The sequence below is a fragment of the Engystomops pustulosus genome, chromosome 2, assembly GCF_040894005.1.
Source record: "Engystomops pustulosus chromosome 2, aEngPut4.maternal, whole genome shotgun sequence".
Taxonomy (NCBI): Eukaryota; Metazoa; Chordata; class Amphibia; order Anura; family Leptodactylidae; genus Engystomops; species Engystomops pustulosus.
In genome coordinates this window covers 225081734-225100136 of record NC_092412.1, presented here as the reverse complement: position 1 = coordinate 225100136, position 18403 = coordinate 225081734, and the positions used below count along the sequence as shown (strand labels likewise).

Below are 18403 nucleotides of genomic sequence, written 5' to 3'. Positions count from 1 at the left end.
CCATTAAAGGATAATCTTGCACAACAGATTTTGACCAGAATTTGGAAAATCTGGTTCAAAAATTATGTGAAAAATTTACTTTCCGGCTTTCTGATTCTTGCCAAACATATATATGCCACCAACATAGGGCATGTTGCATTATTTCAATAGAATGGCAATTTTTTCCATGGATATACAAATGGGAAATCCAAAGGCAAAATCCGCTATGTGAATTAGCTCTCCAGACCTGTCTGTTTTAGTAAATACTTGTGTTTTCCATGGAATAACGATTCCATATCACCCGTTCGTAGACATCCGCATATTTGTTATTCCTCAAATTCTTCTGATTTATATTTATACATAAATTTTGAACTGATTACAACAAGTACTGTCCAGTTGGCTACTTCATTATAATAACCGCGGAATCGGACACAAGTTGAGTTGTATAGATTCACCAGATTTATAAGATTTCTGAAATACAATAACTTACTAAATGAACCACGTTCGGAGAGGGGGCAGGTCCTCTTTAAGACACTTTAAGGTTGTGCTTTAATTATTATTTTTTTTTTTTGCTCCTGAAGTGTAATCCTTTACTCCAGCTCTTGCTGTGCTCAGTTATGTGGTGTCCCTGAATGACGCAGTTTGTCGTGTATGATGCTTTCCATTTGGTTTTATAGTGTGTTGTAATAGAACATGACCTAGAAGTCTGTCTCACAGTCTATTAACTACATGGATCACACCCTCCACCCAGGTTTGATGGAATAAACTAGGTCATAGAGTACATACTGGCTGTCGCCTGCGTTAGGGCGAGGCACTTATCTGCACTAATGGTGGCACTGACCTGAGTACAGCTCTGGATTACACATTTACTGTAGAATAAAATATGTATAACACGTGTATATACACATGTATGATGAGTCAACTGAGCACAAGCCTGGTATCTAGGGCAGCAGAGATTTGTCCCGCTGCTATGTTGGTTTTCCTAAACTACAGCTTTTCCGTATCGCCTTCCATTTTTGTGGTATTTGAATTGATTTTCCACATTGACTTCAATGGATAAAAGATGAAAAACAAATAAAACCACAAGTGAAAGTTTGATTATTTTCATGCTGCACCACAATGTGGTTCCCCAAAAAAACATTTCTAGGAAGAGAGTGGTAACATATTTTTCGATGCTAGTGGTACTGGGTTACTATACAACACATGGTCTCCATGACACTAAACTTGATGTTTTTTTTTTACATTTCAGATCTTTTATGCTTGTATTTTTCTGTGATAAATTTTCTTGTAGGCTCATGGGGAACATTTCACAAATAAAATGGCACTGTGTTTTACCGGCAGCATGTCATAGAACAGAAATGGCTGATTTAGATCAATATTTGTTGGAAAATATTCTGTATAACTTGCTATTTACACTGGTTTCCTGGTCACTCTAGCAGTTCTAACCAGTGCCTTATTACTCTGATCTGTAGCAGATGAGCTTTACTACTGAGCATGTACATAAAGGGCAACCACATTTATCTCCACTAAAAGCCAGGAACAGGGATGCACAACCCATGGCTGTCAGGCCACATGTAGCCTGTCCAGCCTCAAGTTGCCTTCCGTGCCCTGCTGACAGTCCGAGCCCAATGAGGGTTTCCACAACTGATGTTCATTGGTGCGGGAGGCCGAGTAGTGGTGAGTGCATCAGAGAAGTCCTCTCCCCTCCCGGATCTTCTCCTCCCGCTCCCATCTGTGTCCTGACTCCTGATGCTGGTTGAATGCACCAATGTCAGGACCCAGAGCAAGAGCGGCCCAAGTAGAGGGAGAGGACCCAGAAGTGGTAAGTACTTTTCAGCTGTACTGTACTTCTCCTGGGTCCTCTCCTGCTTCTGGTGCAGTCATGCTCTGGATCCTGATGGTGACGCAGGACAAAGCAGAGCGGCATATGGAGGAGAGAAGAAGCTGCAGTGTGGTGTAGGGAGCAGATGAGGGGCCAGGATTTATTTATTTTATTTTTCTTCTCCGCTCTGTGGTAGTCTCCTGTATTTGTCTGCACTGGGGGTCTCCAGTATTAGTAGTTGTCTTCACTATTATTGTCTGCTATGAATGCAGTATTTGGTTTCTGGGGTGGTATGTATTGCTATACTGTGACATTTATAATTTCTTGGGTGGCATTTTGTGCTGTATTGTGGTTGTTGGTGCATCTAGGGTGCTGGTTACTGATGCGGCCTCATAAAGTTGTGCAGTAATACAGCAAGGCCCATGGTCCAATAAATGTTGCTCATTCCTGGCCTAAATCCGTAGATCAGGAATAGAACCGACATTTCAAAGAAAATTTGTATAATTCTATTATATATTTGTGGAGACTGAGTCCGACTCCAGCAAAATGGTCAGACTCCACAGTAGATCTAGTTGATTATAGTGTTTTTCTGTAGTCTTTATAGGCACTCACTATTATTGGATGGCTACTGTACTACCCATGTGTGTTTTTAGTTTGTGTCGCTGTCATTGTATAGAAGAGTATGCAGGAGAACTCCTTTTAAGCAATGCAACAATAAATTCAAATCTTTCAATTCTTGTGGCCCACAAATATGTGCTGGACGGCTTTCAAATATTCTCTAGCAATCTTGTATTGGTATAATAATAATAATTCTAAGCGCACACAGATTACGTAGCGCTGCACAGAATATGCCAAATTGGTCCCTGTCCCCAATGGGGCTCACAATCTAATCAACCTAATAGTATGTTTTGGAGTGTGGGCGGAAACCAGAGGACCTGGAGGAAACCCATGCAAACACGGAAAGAACATACAAACTCTTTGCAGATGTTTACCCTGGGACGTGTAATAAAGAGCAAGATTAAAAAAGGCACAAATGTCATTTTTTTTGACAAGTATTTTACAGATTCCTTCAGTGTGTCCAAGTAGTGAAAGAGGAAGCCGCTTGTTTGCGCTGATGGAATGAGAAGAATTTCTCTATTATCATTTCTGCTGAATTTCACAATCTCCGTCCCGGCAAAGCTGAGGGAGTCGTTGGCGTGTGTAGACTTAAGTCATTTTGCATAATATCTGAAGGTGGATTGGATTCCTCAGGCTCTCATTACAAGGATGTTCTGGCAGAGATTACAACTCTGCTTCTGTTCACAAACTTTTTCTTTTTCTATTGTTGTAATTCTTGTCTTACTTAGGCAGCGCTGACAGCATGACTTGAGATTTAGCGGGTGTGACCTACCCTAGTCAGGGGTGTAATGTAAAGGGTGTTTAAATATATTGGATTTACGCCTCTGATATTTGGTGGTACTGGATAACTAACGCATTGTTTCCCTCTTACCATTGGATACAGTCACGATTTTTATGTAAAACCTCAAAAGAAAAACATCTAATAAATCGGTACAGAATTTTTAGTATTAATAATAGAGGATTTTCATCCAAATTTTAGACATCTATAATCTGTAACAGTTTGTTACGCGGAAAAGCTTTTACGTAAATCGGCTCAAAATATGCCGTTTTTTTTTTTATCAGTTTTTTTCTAAAATCTGCATCAAATTCTCATCGATACAAAGTTTGTTTGCAGAGTTTCACGAGCCCTTTTAATGTACAAATAAATGAATAAATAAATATACACAAAATAAGATGAAGCCTCATAAGAAAAGTGATGTGATCGCTAACTTTCTCTCCTGCATCAGACAACAATTACATATGGGGAAAAAATTGTCATTTTGTACACTTTTAAATTTATTATTATTTTATTATTCAAATCCTATTTACTTCGATGCTAGTATACTCTACAGGATTCCTGTACAAAAATAATACACTACCTCGGCCTAATTGTATTCCTATGTTTCCAGATGAAATCAGCAGTTGAAGTACATAAGATCTGCAAAGTTTTTCATACTTTACCATAGTATGCAGAAGATTTTCCAGCTATTACCTTTAAAGAAGAACTTTCACCACTTTAATTTCATGGAGATGAAAATGCCAGTCTGTAGGGGTTGCTACACAGATTGAGGGGCACTTTGAATTTTCTTTCTAGCCCCTCATGGTTGCTGAGATATCAGTCCTGGTATCTGACCATTATAATACTTTCCGCTGTCAGAAAGGAGGAGCTGGAGCAGAGGAGGTGTTATGATCTTCTCTGACAAGTAGAATATTACTTGTTATTAACGTCCCCTCCTCTAATTCAGAAACTTATTCAAAAACTTATGGTATCTAAGTCAGATACCAGGACTGATATCTCTGCAACCATTGGGGCTAGAAAGCAAGTGTCCCTGAATCTGTGTACAGAACGATATATTCATCGCCACGTGTGTAAGGTGGTGATAGTTCCTCTTTAAACCCATTGCCCATGAATGAGTCTGATTTGAGAAACATGTTTCTGGCTCTTGCAGTGTTTCCGGGATAGAACCTCAAATTCAGATCAGTGATTCGAAGTTTGGTTGGGGAAATCTCACTAGTGCATTGAGCGAGTTTTTGGGACTGAACTTGTGAGCAGCAATAAGAATAGCTGTTGTCCAAAAAATGTGTAGTATGCGCCCTCCTTCACATGTGGACTATGAATAGTGATTCGCCATAGGTTGCGATTTTGTCCCAAAACGGTATTGTAGGTTTATGTTTTACTCTAGAGAAATGGGGGAGTAATAGGTTTTAATAGGATTTCCTTCTGCCCCTTCCCTCTTGTCCTCTGGTTTAACTTGTTGGACACGTCTTCTCTCTGCTGTGCTGACTATGTAACTATAGTTAAGTGCTCTAAGTGCTGACTTCTTGACTGAGCAGAGCTGGTTATGTTATTTTTCCCGGCGTCCCAGCGATCCGGTATTGTTTGTTCATTCCCCCTCATCGGGAGAGGTTTAACCTTCTATTATTTTTACTTCAGGGTAACTTCAGCCACAGAAGTCACTTGCAGAACCAGATCCTTTTGTAACCGGACTATGAAGAAGGGAAGGGACGAGAAAACCGGTTTCACTGACTTTTTTTGTGACAGCCGCTTGAGTTGTCGTAGGGATAGCAGAAAAAAAAAAGTCCACTTTTTATGGACTTTCTCGGAAATAGCTGTATTTTTGTTTTCTCACTGGCTGGTGTTCAATAAGGTGACGTCCCCACCCATCTATAGCTGTATAGACCTGGGGCCTTCCTCCTGCTGTGCTGAGTATATACATGAACTGTAGAAAATCAAAAACTATACATGGCTTTGTTAGTTTATAAAGTTTTTGTAATGTGAATGGGGCCTAAAGTCATATTAAAAGTAATGCCCAATAATGCCATCCATCTCCCATAGAAATGATAGGAGCCTATAAGCATGGGGAGGTTTCCTGAGATGTATGAGTGGGTAAAAGTCTTATATTTCACAAGTACAAACCACTTATTATTTCTTTACATTAATTGTGAATGGCTCAATATACGTCTGTCTATAGGGAGTAGGGAAATCAGACCTCGGATGAAAGGTCCCCTTTAATATGTAAAGTTTGGGTGTGTCCCTTTAACCGCAGCCTAGTGTATAACCAATTAACCTCTTTGTATAATACACAGCCACCAGTGTTCTACTGCAGCGATGGGGGGATGCAAACTGAAAAACGGATGGTTGGATAAAATTAGATGAAAAAAAATAACTGGTTCCCTAGCATAATCTGAGAAAAAAAACGGATCACACACCGACCTATCGTCTTCTATGGAAATGTATTCTGGGGATTTATTTTGGGTGTCACAAATAAAAGAGAATAAAATTAGTCAATTTTCTGTGATTTTCGCATGAAAAACGCCTGGTCTGAAAGAGGGAGCACGTGACTGTGGTCAGTCTAAGAACCCGGGATAACTCTGCAGATTTTATGCACCACCAGGCTGGTTGTAGTGATATGATACAAGGAGTCCCTTTTCAGACTCCTTGTATCCAATAGTATCACACACATATTGGGCACCAGGATTTGATATTGGAGGAAATAATTGGTAGGTACAGACTTACCCACATTCCAATGTCAATTGTAGGAAAGTCACTTTATTGCTAATGAAATAATTCTTGCAAGTGATTTTTCTGAGAAGTGAATTCTGTAGGTAAGATTTTATTGCCATCTCAGATCTGATCTTCACACTTAAAAGGAGGAATGTCCTGTTGTATATGTTTATACGAAGAGGGAGAGACTTCATTCATATCTCCGGATTTCTGGAATTCTGAAATTCTTAAAATCCCCATAAAAGGATAAAAAGTCCTTGAAGGAAGAATGTGTGTGGAGCTGTTATGTGGTGTGTTGTCGCCCTCTAGTGGCAAAAGACGCATAATTTGCTCTTGGTTCTGCTTGGACCTGCCTTATTCATACAGTTCGTGTAAGAAATGATAGATATTAATTTGTTACCAATGGGAATACTGACCTGGATCATTTTGTGAAATAATAGGTTGGGTTGAACTTTGACAAATCCGATCTTTCTACAACCAGGAGGTAACTTGCTCTCAGCCCAGTCTTCAGATCATTGAACCAAAGATATCCTGACAGGGATCATAAAGTACTTTTCTAACCAGCTAGATGAGGAATGTAGCTGTAGACCAGCAAAACAAGTGTACACTAATGTAATGGTGCAACATAGGGGCAGATTTATCAAGCAGTCTGAAAGTCAGAATATTTCCAGTTGCCCATGGCAACCAATCACAGCTCAGCTTTCATTTCACCAGTGCTCATGAATATTTTAAAGCGGAGCTGTGATTGGTTGCCATGGGCAACTGGAAATATTCTGACTTTCAGACTGCTTGATAAATCTGCCGCATAATGTCATGCCTGAGTATTGTCTCCACATTGACTCCAAACACTGAGCGGTAAGCACACGTTATTTCACCGCAACGTGACCATGCACAGAGATATATAGGACATGTCCTTTAACCGTGTTATGGCGTCGACCCTACGCTGCTCTATGCAGAGGGGAGGGGTGAGTAACGCTCATCCTTCGTCCTCCTCCCCTGCGCACTGTCGTGTGTGCTCGCCCAGAGCACCTGTTAGTCTGAATGTACTCTTCGGTTGCTTTCACACACAAACGTTGTGGGAACATATTGCACCCACATATACTTCCCCATAGATGGCTATGGCGTGCTCCATCTTTCCACGTGTTTACTGCCGGGCACTATCCTTCGCTATGGAGAGGGGAGGGGTAAGCAGCTTGCTTACCCGAGCTACACACAGTCCACATTGAGAATCCGCAGGATCATACAGTAACATCAAAGTGAATTGATACAGTAACTGTAAAGTGAATTGGGTTTAAAAAATACTTATAAATGTCTAGGTTCAAATATAAGGCGCACCTGATTATAAGGATGAATGACCAGCAGGTGGCAGACCTGTGCACAGTTCAAGGCAGCTGTTGTCTGTAAGTACGGTTCATATATAAGGCACACTGGACCTTATAGTCCAGTGCGTATGAACCATACGCACCTTTGATTTCTGAGAAAACTAAGGATTTTTTGTGCGCCTTATAGTCCGAAAAATACGGTATGTACATGGTACAGATTTTTTCCAAACAAATATTGACAAGTTTTGCTGCCTTTTGCATTTGCACGGGTAGGTATAACCAGCTCACCCCTACTGGGTGCACGACAGCAAGGGGTGGGAGGACTTTTAGCTCTTTGCGGATGATGCAAGATGAGAAAAACGATAGTTAGTAGTCCACGGTCCGTAAAAACGAATCTGTAGCTTTAACTCTAACAGCACAGTAAGATAGAGTAAGCAAATATCTCACACGTCTCAGACCATTTCAGTCCTTGGTTATAGTAGTCCAGCAATGTTGTGGATTTCTCCATCATACAGCATGTCACCGTTTGTTTTTTTTTCTTTGGATTTCATATTGTTTTTTTTTTTATTAAAGGCAGTGGATTATCAGTTGTGACCATACAAAGCTGCAGACATTGTTTGGTTTTGGCCCTGGTGATTTCTGTAACCCTACCTTTTTTATGTGTATCTATTTTTAGTAGCAGCATGACTGTGAAAAATGCATTTATATTCCAGGATTGTAACTGAACTTGAAGCACCTGGTGCAGAGGTGCGTGAAATCTCATAGAACAGCAGAGTAAGAGCAGTATCAGGTTTCTGCTTAGATATTACAGCAGAGTGAAGTGACTAGAGAGCAGTTGAATTCAGGAATAAAGGAACACAGCAGTGTGAGGAGAATCCTCCAAGTCTAGCCACAATCCTGGAATGTGAATGCATTTTTCTCACAGTCTGGCTGTTGCTAACACAGGTATGGTTACACACCATACCAGGACTCCTGCTTAACACTGTCTGCAGCACTGCATGGTCAAAACCGCCGACAGATGCCAAAGAATGAATGGAAACATCTGCACAGATTCTGTTCAAAGAATCTGCTCAGGTTGGTGCAGTTTCTTTTGTTTTTGTTTTGTATTTTTTTTCCCCCACCCGGGTTTAAATTCGTACCCAGTATAACTTTAGGATTGGGGCATGTGGTGTGATGAATCTGTAAAATTCCTTTAGGGGAATTTGGCAGCTGGTTTCTTATAATGGCAAAAACTACCATCCTAAAATTGTCGTAGCTCATAGCTCGTAGCTCATGTACAGCAGGCCCTTATAGATTTGTTGTATTGCAGTGGTTGGCATATGATCAAGTTTTGTACACCCAGAACAACGCCCCTTTTATTTAAGTAACTGTACAATCCTTAAAAAAAAAGTTTTGGAAACGCCAAAAATTGACAACAATAAGAGGGTGAAGTAACAATAGAATCAGTGTCGGTAATGGCTAGCCTGGTGTTGGAGGGTAGGGTATTGGACTTCTTCCACATAGTGGGGATACAGGACCCAAATTTCTGTTTGTTTGTTATAAAATCTGTAGTCCCTGCATGTGACCACTAGATGGTGCAATAAGTGCATGTGAGTGACCGCTTGGAACAGGCGCTCGGCTCCCTATCGCTGATCATGTTTAAAACTCCTTCATGCAGCGCCACAGAACAATCCTCTTAACCCCTTAATGACCGCCCTATCGGGATTCTACGGCGGTCATTAAGGGTACTTCTTCTGATGCGACGCCTTTCTACGGCGGCGCATCAGAAGAAGATTTCGGGACATCGGGTTATTATAGTGCCGGTGTCGGGCTGTGATATTACAGCCCAGACCCGGCACTAACACCCGGGATCGGAAAAACTCCGATCCCGGGTGTTTAACCCCTTGCACGCCGCGGTCAAGCATGACCGCGGCGTGCAAGTGTGTCCCCCGTGGATCGGACCCCCCCGGTGTGCTTACCGGGGGATCCGATCCCTCCTGCCGCTGCCCCGGGTTCCGACGAGTGACCCGGGGCTGTCGGCTCCTCTTCTCACCGGGTCCTGCCTTCCTGGCAGGACCCGGCTGTAAGTAACTGAGCATGCGCGGCATGCTCAGTTACTTACACTATACACTGCAATACAAGTGTATTGCAGTGTAAAGGCTTGAATAAGCGATCGGATGATCGCTTATTCAAGCCAAGAAGTAGAAAATGTAAAAAAGTAAAAAAAAAAAAATTAAATCTTTTTATAATATAATTAAATAAATAAATAAAATAAAAGTCCCATAATCTCCCCAGTAACACATAAAATGCAAATAAAGTATATAAAACACAAAACACGTACATATTTGGTATCACCGCGTCCGTATTAATCTGTACAATAAATCTAAATCAATATTGAACCCGCTCGGTGAACTACGTAAAAAAAAAACTCGAAAAACTTCCCATAATATACAATTTTTCATCAAACACCATCACAAAAAATGTTCTAAAAAGTGATCAAAAAAAGTTACGGTACCTAATATGATACGACTGAAAAGAACAACTGTTTTCGCAAAAAATAAGCCCTCAACCAGATCTGACAACAGAAAAATACAGAAGTTATGGCCCTGAAAACTTGTCAATAGTAAAAACAATGCGATTTTCTCCAATATTGGTTTTGCTCAGGAAAATTGAGCAAAATAAGAAAAACTATATAAATGAGGTATCACCGCGTCCGTATTAATCTGTACAATATATCTAAATCAATATTGAACCCGCTCGGTGAACTACGTAAAAAAAAAACTCGAAAAACTTCCCATAATATACAATTTTTCATCAAACACCATCACAAAAAATGTTCTAAAAAGTGATCAAAAAAAGTTACGGTACCTAATATGATACGACTGAAAAGAACAACTGTTTTCGCAAAAAATAAGCCCTCAACCAGATCTGACAACAGAAAAATACAGAAGTTATGGCCCTGAAAACTTGTCAATAGTAAAAACAATGCGATTTTCTCCAATATTGGTTTTGCTCAGGAAAATTGAGCAAAATAAGAAAAACTATATAAATGAGGTATCACCGCAATCGTAGTGAACCAGAGAATAAAGATAAAATATTATTTTTACGTTACGGTGAGCGGGGGGGGGGAGAAATGCTCACAATCCAAAATAAAAATTGATGATTTTGTTTGTGTCCCCCTTGAAATAGTTAATAAAATCTCATGAATAAGCTTTAGACTCCCAAAATAAATTATTTATACATTGTATCTCATCCCATAAAAAATAAGCCCTCATATGATCGCATTATCAAAAAAAATAAAAATTTATAGGTCGTACAATGTGACAATACAAATCTGCTGTGGACGGCACCTCCATTCATTCTATGCTCGGCCGTGCGCCCGTACAGCAGTTTACCACCACATATGGGGTATCAGTAAACTCGGGAGGAATTGGGCATCAAGCGTTGCAGTGCGTTTCATCATTTAATTTATTCTGAAAATGTCAGTTTTGGCCTAAATGAATGTATTTCCAAAAAAATTCCATAGTTTCTAAATCGCAGGTCCATATTTTTTAACCCATGTGAAACACATAAAGGGTTAATGAACTTAATAGAAGTTGTTTTACATATGTTGAGGGGTGAAGTTTCTATAGTGGGGTAATTTATGAGGTTTTACTATTATTTAGGCCTCTCAAAGTCACTTGGAAGCCGAGTTGTCCCTCAAAATGTGAGTTATGGCAATTTTCATGAAAATAAGAAAAATCGCACCTAAAGTTCTGCGCCTCATAACATCCTAGAAAAATGACCGGAAGCATAAAATATCATCCCAATATAAAGCAGATATTCTGTAAATGTTAATTATCAAACTTTTTGGGTAGTTTTACTTCCTGTCTGGAAACCAGAACATTTCAAACTTGGAAAATGAAGAATTTTTACAAACTTTTGCCAAATTTTCACTTTTTTTCAGAACGAAACGCAAAACTTATCACTTAAATTTTATAACTAACATGAAGTACAATGTGTCACGAGAAAACATTCTCAAAATCACCAGGATATGTTAAAGCGTTCCGAAGTTATAACCAATTATCGTGAGACATGTCAGATTTGAAAAATCGAGTCTGGTCATTGAGCTGAAAACTAGTGTCGGTGATAAGGGGTTAAGTAACGCTAGGCACACACAACTATTAGAAGCTCTAACAATAGGCCGCCTCTGCTGAGGGATTTTATCAGGATTGAGCCCTCAAGTACCAGAGAGTGGAAAGTACTTGAGTGATTTATTTTTCTCTTTTATAAATCTGCTGCAGCAATAGGATCAGTAAAGAATGGCGCACCCACACACTGTCTAACCTGTAGATATGTGCGTGAGCGCTGGAGAAATGTTAACATCTCAGCTTTCCAAAGTCTGATAGACCTCCTAGAACAGTGGTGGCGAACCTATGGCACAGGTGCCAGAGGTGGCACTCGGAGCTCATTCTGTGGGCACTCAGGCCTTCACCCCAATTTAGAGTTTGCCAGATAGAACTCAAGGCTTTCCTCTGTGATCCAATACAGCCCAGGACGTGCCAAGCTCTGTGCTATTTTAAAGCAACATCCTTGGGTGCCAGGACTACAGGAGGAGCAAGAAGGTGTGGATAGAGATGGATTATCGTTGGAGCTCCTGCTCTGGGTTACCTGATTCTTCCTCTTCAGGGGACCTTGGTGGGAAGCTACAATCCAAATTTCTCCATCTTTCAATTGTATTGGTGAATTCAGGACGCCAATACAATTAAAACCTGTGATACAGCAGGTTCCAATAAGTTACTGCTTAAATTGTCATGTTGGCGCTTTGTGAGATATAAGTGGGTTTTGGTTGTAGCTTGGGCACTCTGTCTTCAATAGGTTCGCCATCACTGTACTAGAAGATACAATGATGGTCCATGTTTTATTGCAGTAGAGGTATATTCACATGAAGCAGTGGAGAAACCACGATAAGCTTTTTGGGAAAAAATTAGCATCAATAACTTTGGCAAATTCGGTACCAATAGTAGTCACCCATCTGAAGAAGTAGTCCCCCCCCCCCCTCCATCTACTCTTACTTACTTTATGTTCCCACTACTTTTAGGTGGGCTCATGTTCTATAAGCAGACCACAACCACAAAGTTCAGGTTTGGTCCCCCCTGCCTTTATTAAAAGTCCGGGATCCGGTTCGGCTAAAATCCCACCACCGTTAACGCCTGCGGTCGGTGCTGGCACTGATCTCTCATAATAAATCTATAAATGCCACTGCCAAAACTTGACTTGAACCCAAATTTTACCTGGTCCACTCATTACTAATTATTATGTCTTTGATCATGCTGTGTTTTGGCAAAGAAAAGCCCCCAAACCACATAAACAACGCAAACTGAAATACCTTGCAATGTACATTCTGCATCAATCTATTGTGAATATAAACAGGTTTCGATATATCATCTCAAATAATCTCCACTTATCAGGATCATTTTCCTACCTCCAAAACCGTTATGTCTTTTGAAAAACCTTTCCAGAATTGGTCTTGGTCACACAATACAGAATTGCAGATCATTGAAGGATTAGATTACAGCTCCCCATAGAAGTCTATGGAGGGAGAAAAGGGAAATTGGAAGAGGGTGTCTATTGAGAGGGGGAAGCAGATACCAAAGCATAGACATGTTACAGCTTTTCTATCTCATTGTTCAAGTGCTATAGTCAAATCTGTTCTGTTCTGTACTGCTCTATGTTGTGCTGTTTGCTGCTGTTGCATTAGTGTTTAGTTGATGGCAGACAACATAGCAGCTAGTCTTCCCCCATCAGCTCACTGACACCTGGGAATAGTAGAGAACATTTTCAGAAGTAAATCCTTTAGAATGGAGTATAATGGATAAGATTTGGTTTGAAAAGAAGGTCATGTATGTCCTTATGATTACTGTGACAAACTTCAGTGTTGCCCAGTCACTATTATGGGGTCTTCCATTCAAACATCTGTCATTTTGACAGAATCTCTGACTTCAGTCAACTCAAATCCGAACTGGACCTTAACTTCCCATATACTTACATGCAGAATCTTAAAACCTCAACAGAAAGTGTAGAGAACACTTGCCTGCGACTTTTTGTCCTAACTAAATTATGGAACAACAATATTGTGTGTAATATTCATATAATATCTATTTGAAAAGTACGGTACTCAAGTTTGGTGGTATAAACAGCTTGGCAATCAAATAGTTAATAAAACACTGGCAGCAGCTCCTGTGTCTTCTCTTTTGTTTCCTTCCTGCTTGAAACGTTTCATATTCGTTGCATCTTCTCTCTACCTACCGTCCCTTAGAGGAAATCTCTATCTGGCCCGCTGATACACCAAGGTGGGTAAACTGAGGGGACGCAGCAACTGTAGGACACGTTGTGGCTGCCCACCCCCCTTGGCATTCCTAATCTATATTTAGGAAGCCGGTATCAGTGCAGCTGTCCCCTGACTTGGAGCTGCAGTGTTAGGGAAATTGACTCATAGGCCTCCTCTCACATTACACTGCCTCTCTCTGTGTTGGCCGGAAAGCGCTCGCACTCTCTCAATCCCTGGTTCTGCTTCTTAAGGTTTCCATTCCCCTTGGGCTGCGGTAAGGTACAAATATTAATGGACAGGGAACGTTGGACTTTTACACCTCCCCCGGTTGCAAAGTTCCGATTTTGACTTTTTTTTTTTAAATTGACTTTTTAAACTTTTCATTCTCTAACACAAGCCCGTTGGCAGTCAGTGGCCGGTGTAATGAGGCCCAGATTGTAGACGTGGACTATTCTTAGAGCTGGCGCTGAATGTATCACAGGCCTGTCTGTATAGCAGGGACCTGACTGCTTCTCCTACAGGCACCAGGGGATGGGATATCATTTATTCATTTTATTATATCGCATTTGTTAGTACATAATTGACTATTTTAGGTAAACCTTTTGATATGTTTTATATGACGAGCTTCTTCTGATTGGTCATTGCTTAATTAACATATCCCCTAATCATGAAATATTTTATTCCCTGTTTTATAACCATTATTTATTATAATCTTTCTTGGTTGTTTTGTCACCTACTTCATTTTACATCTATTTGCTGCTTAAAGTGTGTATTCATTGATTTCTTATCTTTGTATTTTTATCAGTATATTAAGCTTTTGTGTCCCTCTAAAGTTTGTGTTATGTGTGAATGTAGTTTTTTTTTTTTTTAGTTATCTTTGTAGCTCAAACAACGGAAGGGAGGGTGACTGTTACTTAGCAATGGCATGTGTTTTGGAGGGTGTTCTGTAGAAGTTCTATTTTATTATGCATACTTTTGACTTATTATTGTTCTCTTTTTGGATAAAACTTTTTATGTTTAGCACTGCATGATTTCTAGGGGTGTGTTTGCAGTTTTAGCTGTATATGTATGTCTGTGTGTGCAAATATGAGTATATATATATATATATATATTATAAGTTTTTGTTTTACTCCAACACCAATGAATTGACAAAATATAAAGGACCGATTATGCATACCGTACTTTTTAATTTTTCTCCATACACTCCTGGTTGACTCTTGGCTTGACTTGAATGTGTGAATATAATTGCATATTTTTATACACTATTGAGATGTAGATTTATTTTGGATATGGTATCTTCTGCCATTTTGTGGTAGCCGTCATACTGCAGATCTATATAATCATAATTAACATTTTTCTTATGTCATCTGCCATGTTGTCCCTCTAAAGCCTCAGGATCTCCTAACATCTGAGAGCTACAGTCATGGAGGGAATGAGACATGAATTGGATTTAGACAGTGACTCCCATCATTCTTGTGTTATACTCACACAGTGCGCTGATTATGCTGCCATGTGGTGTGTTTTCTTGTGTTTCAAGTTTTTGTGGCTTTTTTGCTTGTTACAAACCACTGACGGTCACTGTGGGAGCACATACCTTTTATTTTTGTTTTTGTTTGTGGCTCAGCGACCTGGCTGTGTGAATACGCACAAGGGGTAACAGACAAGCATTTTCTACAACAATCCTATCCATTTTGTTGGATCACTAAGACATTAAGGTGCTTGCCACAAAGCAACAGGTTACCCCATATTTAGATTTGAAAACTGCTTAAGGTTTTACCACAGTTTTCGGCCATTTTGACAGGAAGCTACTGTTTTTTTTGTTGCGTGTTGTTGTTTTTTTTTTTTTTTTTTTTCTGCATTCTTATTATATATGTAGCGTTTTTTTTCAGCTGTGGCTAGTCCCTGCCATAGTCCCAATACCTTGATGGCTGAACTAATATGCGATTCCTCGAGGACTACGCAGACAGGTGTTTCCCCAGCAGTTGACCCCCCAGGAAGGTTAACAGATGGCTGAATAGTGACGGCTTTACAGCTTGTCCTGGGCCATTTCTTATTTATTCTGGACAACACAGGAGGGATAGATAACAGCACGTCCACTACCTGATTCTCTCTGTGAGGGTAAAATGATTCCCAAATTATCTTACCATGTCAGGGGAATCGCCCTAGAAAATTGTCTTCCATAACCATTGAGGATACCTTCTGCTACTTGTAGTACCACTGCTACCTCTGGTCCCTGCTTGTTGTGGTTGATGTATATACACACATATGAGCCATGGCATATATATGTGACTTGTATGTGCCCCATTGCTCTGTAAGGCTGCATTCACACATCTGTATGTATTTTGTTACAAGACTCCTTTCAGACCACCGTGTATGGCAGCCGTATGCTACCTGTAATAACGACAGCGATCATACGGCCGCCACAGAAGTGCTTTGTACACATACTGTACCGTCGCAACAAAAAAGATAGAGATGGCTCTATCTATCGTCGTAAGTATGGAGCGGAAGCATGACCTATGGATAAGGGAGGAGTGAGGAGCTCTGTCGGCCAGAAGGAGCCTAAGGCTGCGATCACATGTGGCGTTTTGAACCCGTTTTTGGCCCGTTTTTAAGCAGTCCATTAAACGCATGCATTTTTGATAACGAGAGAATTGAGAAAACCACTCAAAAACGGATGCGTTTTCAAAAAACGGACTGCTTAAAAGCAGACCAAAAACGAGTTCAAAGCGCCACGTGTGACCGCAGCCTAAGGGTGTGGGGACGCGTGACTTTTACATTGCGTTTTCCACAGCTGTGGAGAGAAGATTTGCCTAACTGCATTGCGTTAACATCGCGTTCACTTTGTAAACATGATGTTAACACAATGGTAAAATGAAGTTAAAACAATGCAATTAGGCAAATCTCTCCACATGCTTCTCGCAATTCTTTGTTGAACTGCGTTTTGAAATGAAATGCGAGCGCCAAATGTGCCTAAGAATTGTCACACTTCCTGACTACTCCCAAGTTCCCAGATGAAAAGGTGACAATATATGAGCAGAAATATTTGTCACCAGCAAGGTATAATGTATTGGAGCATAATTAGGACCTGAAAAGATTAGCGATAAGCAAGTGTTTGTTTGTTTTTTTTTTTTCTCTTCCTAATTTGTTGAATTCTAGATGATGATTTTTTTTGTGTGTGACTTTTCTCTCATAATGTATTGTGGCCCTAACTATAATTGGGAACTCATGTTTTGTGTCTGTAAGACTGTACACAGTGCTGACTCTCTATTTCTCCTCCAGACAATCAGAGTAGGACCCTCCGTCTCATGACTACCCCGCCATGGCATTCTCCTCTCGCTTTGCTTTCTGGGAGCAAAAGGGAAGTGTTGTAACACCCTGCATGTCTTTCCTCCCGTCTGTGTAATGCAGGCTATCCCATAATACATCACAAAATAATAATAATAATAACAACAATAATGCTTTATGATTTGCTGAGATATTCAATATTGCAAAGTTCTTCAGACTTTCCTTCTGCTTCCTATACATAAGCCATCACTTTATAAAATGGAAATACCTCATGATCTGCTCTTACTTGCTCATTTATATGAGATTTGTAAATTGCTACTGGGGCCTTCCACCTTTACGATGTTGATGAGCAATATCCACAGGATGGTTCATAAAGATTAGCAGAAAAATTTATTTTTAGTATTTTTCATATCTTTTTATGTGCTGATCTGACTGGAACTGTCCAGTTTTAGTCCCTTCAGACCTACTGCTTCTTCTCTGCTGTCATGTCTGTACGCTCCTCTCTAAGGCTTTGTTCACATGACGCATAAAGCCTGTACTAGTAAAAGTATCTGTAGAGTCAAAGCACTGTCCTTTTAGCCTCTGTCTGGTTGGTATATGTTATAGTACTCTTTTCGTAGTATGTAATGGCCATTTTACTTACCGGTAGTTTATTCTTACTATTACAATACTTTATACTAGCAGATAGATATCAGTAGATATATAGCAGCCTTTCATCAGGGGGACACATCGGTAGATCCCACTCATGTATACTTCCAGTGTAAGCTTTTACTGTGATGTGAACTTAGATTTTTCTCAATTCATCATATCTGTTGGTATAACCAAATAATAATTTTTTTTTCTAGTACCGTAATAATCTATATTTTTCTTTACTTGATATTCTGTACTAATATCCTGCTCAACTAGTGCTACAATTCTGCATATAAGCAAAGTAATTATAAATGGGAAAAGCTGCAGTGTAAAGCATGAGGGACATGCTTAACCTCTAGGTCCCTCCACTGATGCCATAACTTTTAAGCCTATTCCATTGCACTTGAATGGTCCTGTCAACATTGTTTGTGGTTCAATATGTCTTCTGTAGGTCAACTTTTACCCTGATCAGGGGATCACTTGCCTCACTATAGGGGTAGAGCACCCACCCATAAGATATTTGATGTTATCTTTGTTTATATCATTAACACCTGAAACGTTGAAACCCCTTTGATTAAACATCTGACAGCAGAGAAGAAGGAAACATCTTCAAGTTTTGCAATTTATGTGGGCATATCAGATCTATGACCGGTTGTCCCAATAGCTTGAGGGCGGAAACAAATTTTGGTGGTCCTAAGAAGCGTTTTGGCTCCCTCTGTTTGTGACTGGCCAACCCTAAAATATAGCTGGAGCTTGTATTATTGTTGTTGTTGTTGCTATTATTATTATTTATTATTATTATTATTATTATTATTATTATTGCTTTTTATTTATTTATTTAATTTTTTTTTCTGCATGCTATAAAATTAGAATGTATAGTAAAAGTATTTGATGGTTACCGATGATCAGCCATTAGATGCAGTAGAGGAAATGATGGTTATATATCCATCTACTTTCCTTGAACATGGCCTGCA

General features: G+C 39.9%; 1 protein-coding gene across 19 annotated transcripts in view; it reads left to right on the top strand.

Annotated features, from left to right (window-relative positions):
- Positions 1–18403, top strand: part of MYO18A (myosin XVIIIA) — a 221875-nt gene that overhangs the window by 54340 nt on the left and 149132 nt on the right. For 4 of the 19 annotated variants that reach the window (XM_072138303.1, XM_072138302.1, XM_072138300.1 and 1 more), the window contains exons 1-2: positions 13649–13788; positions 16794–16873. The exons of the other annotated variants lie outside the window; for them this stretch is intronic. In XM_072138303.1, coding sequence (XP_071994404.1) covers positions 16834–16873 — 40 coding nt within the window. In that variant the 5' untranslated portion in view covers positions 13649–13788; positions 16794–16833. Of the gene's footprint in view, positions 1–13648; positions 13789–16793; positions 16874–18403 lie in introns of those variants that run through there. 19 annotated transcript variants of the gene reach the window in all.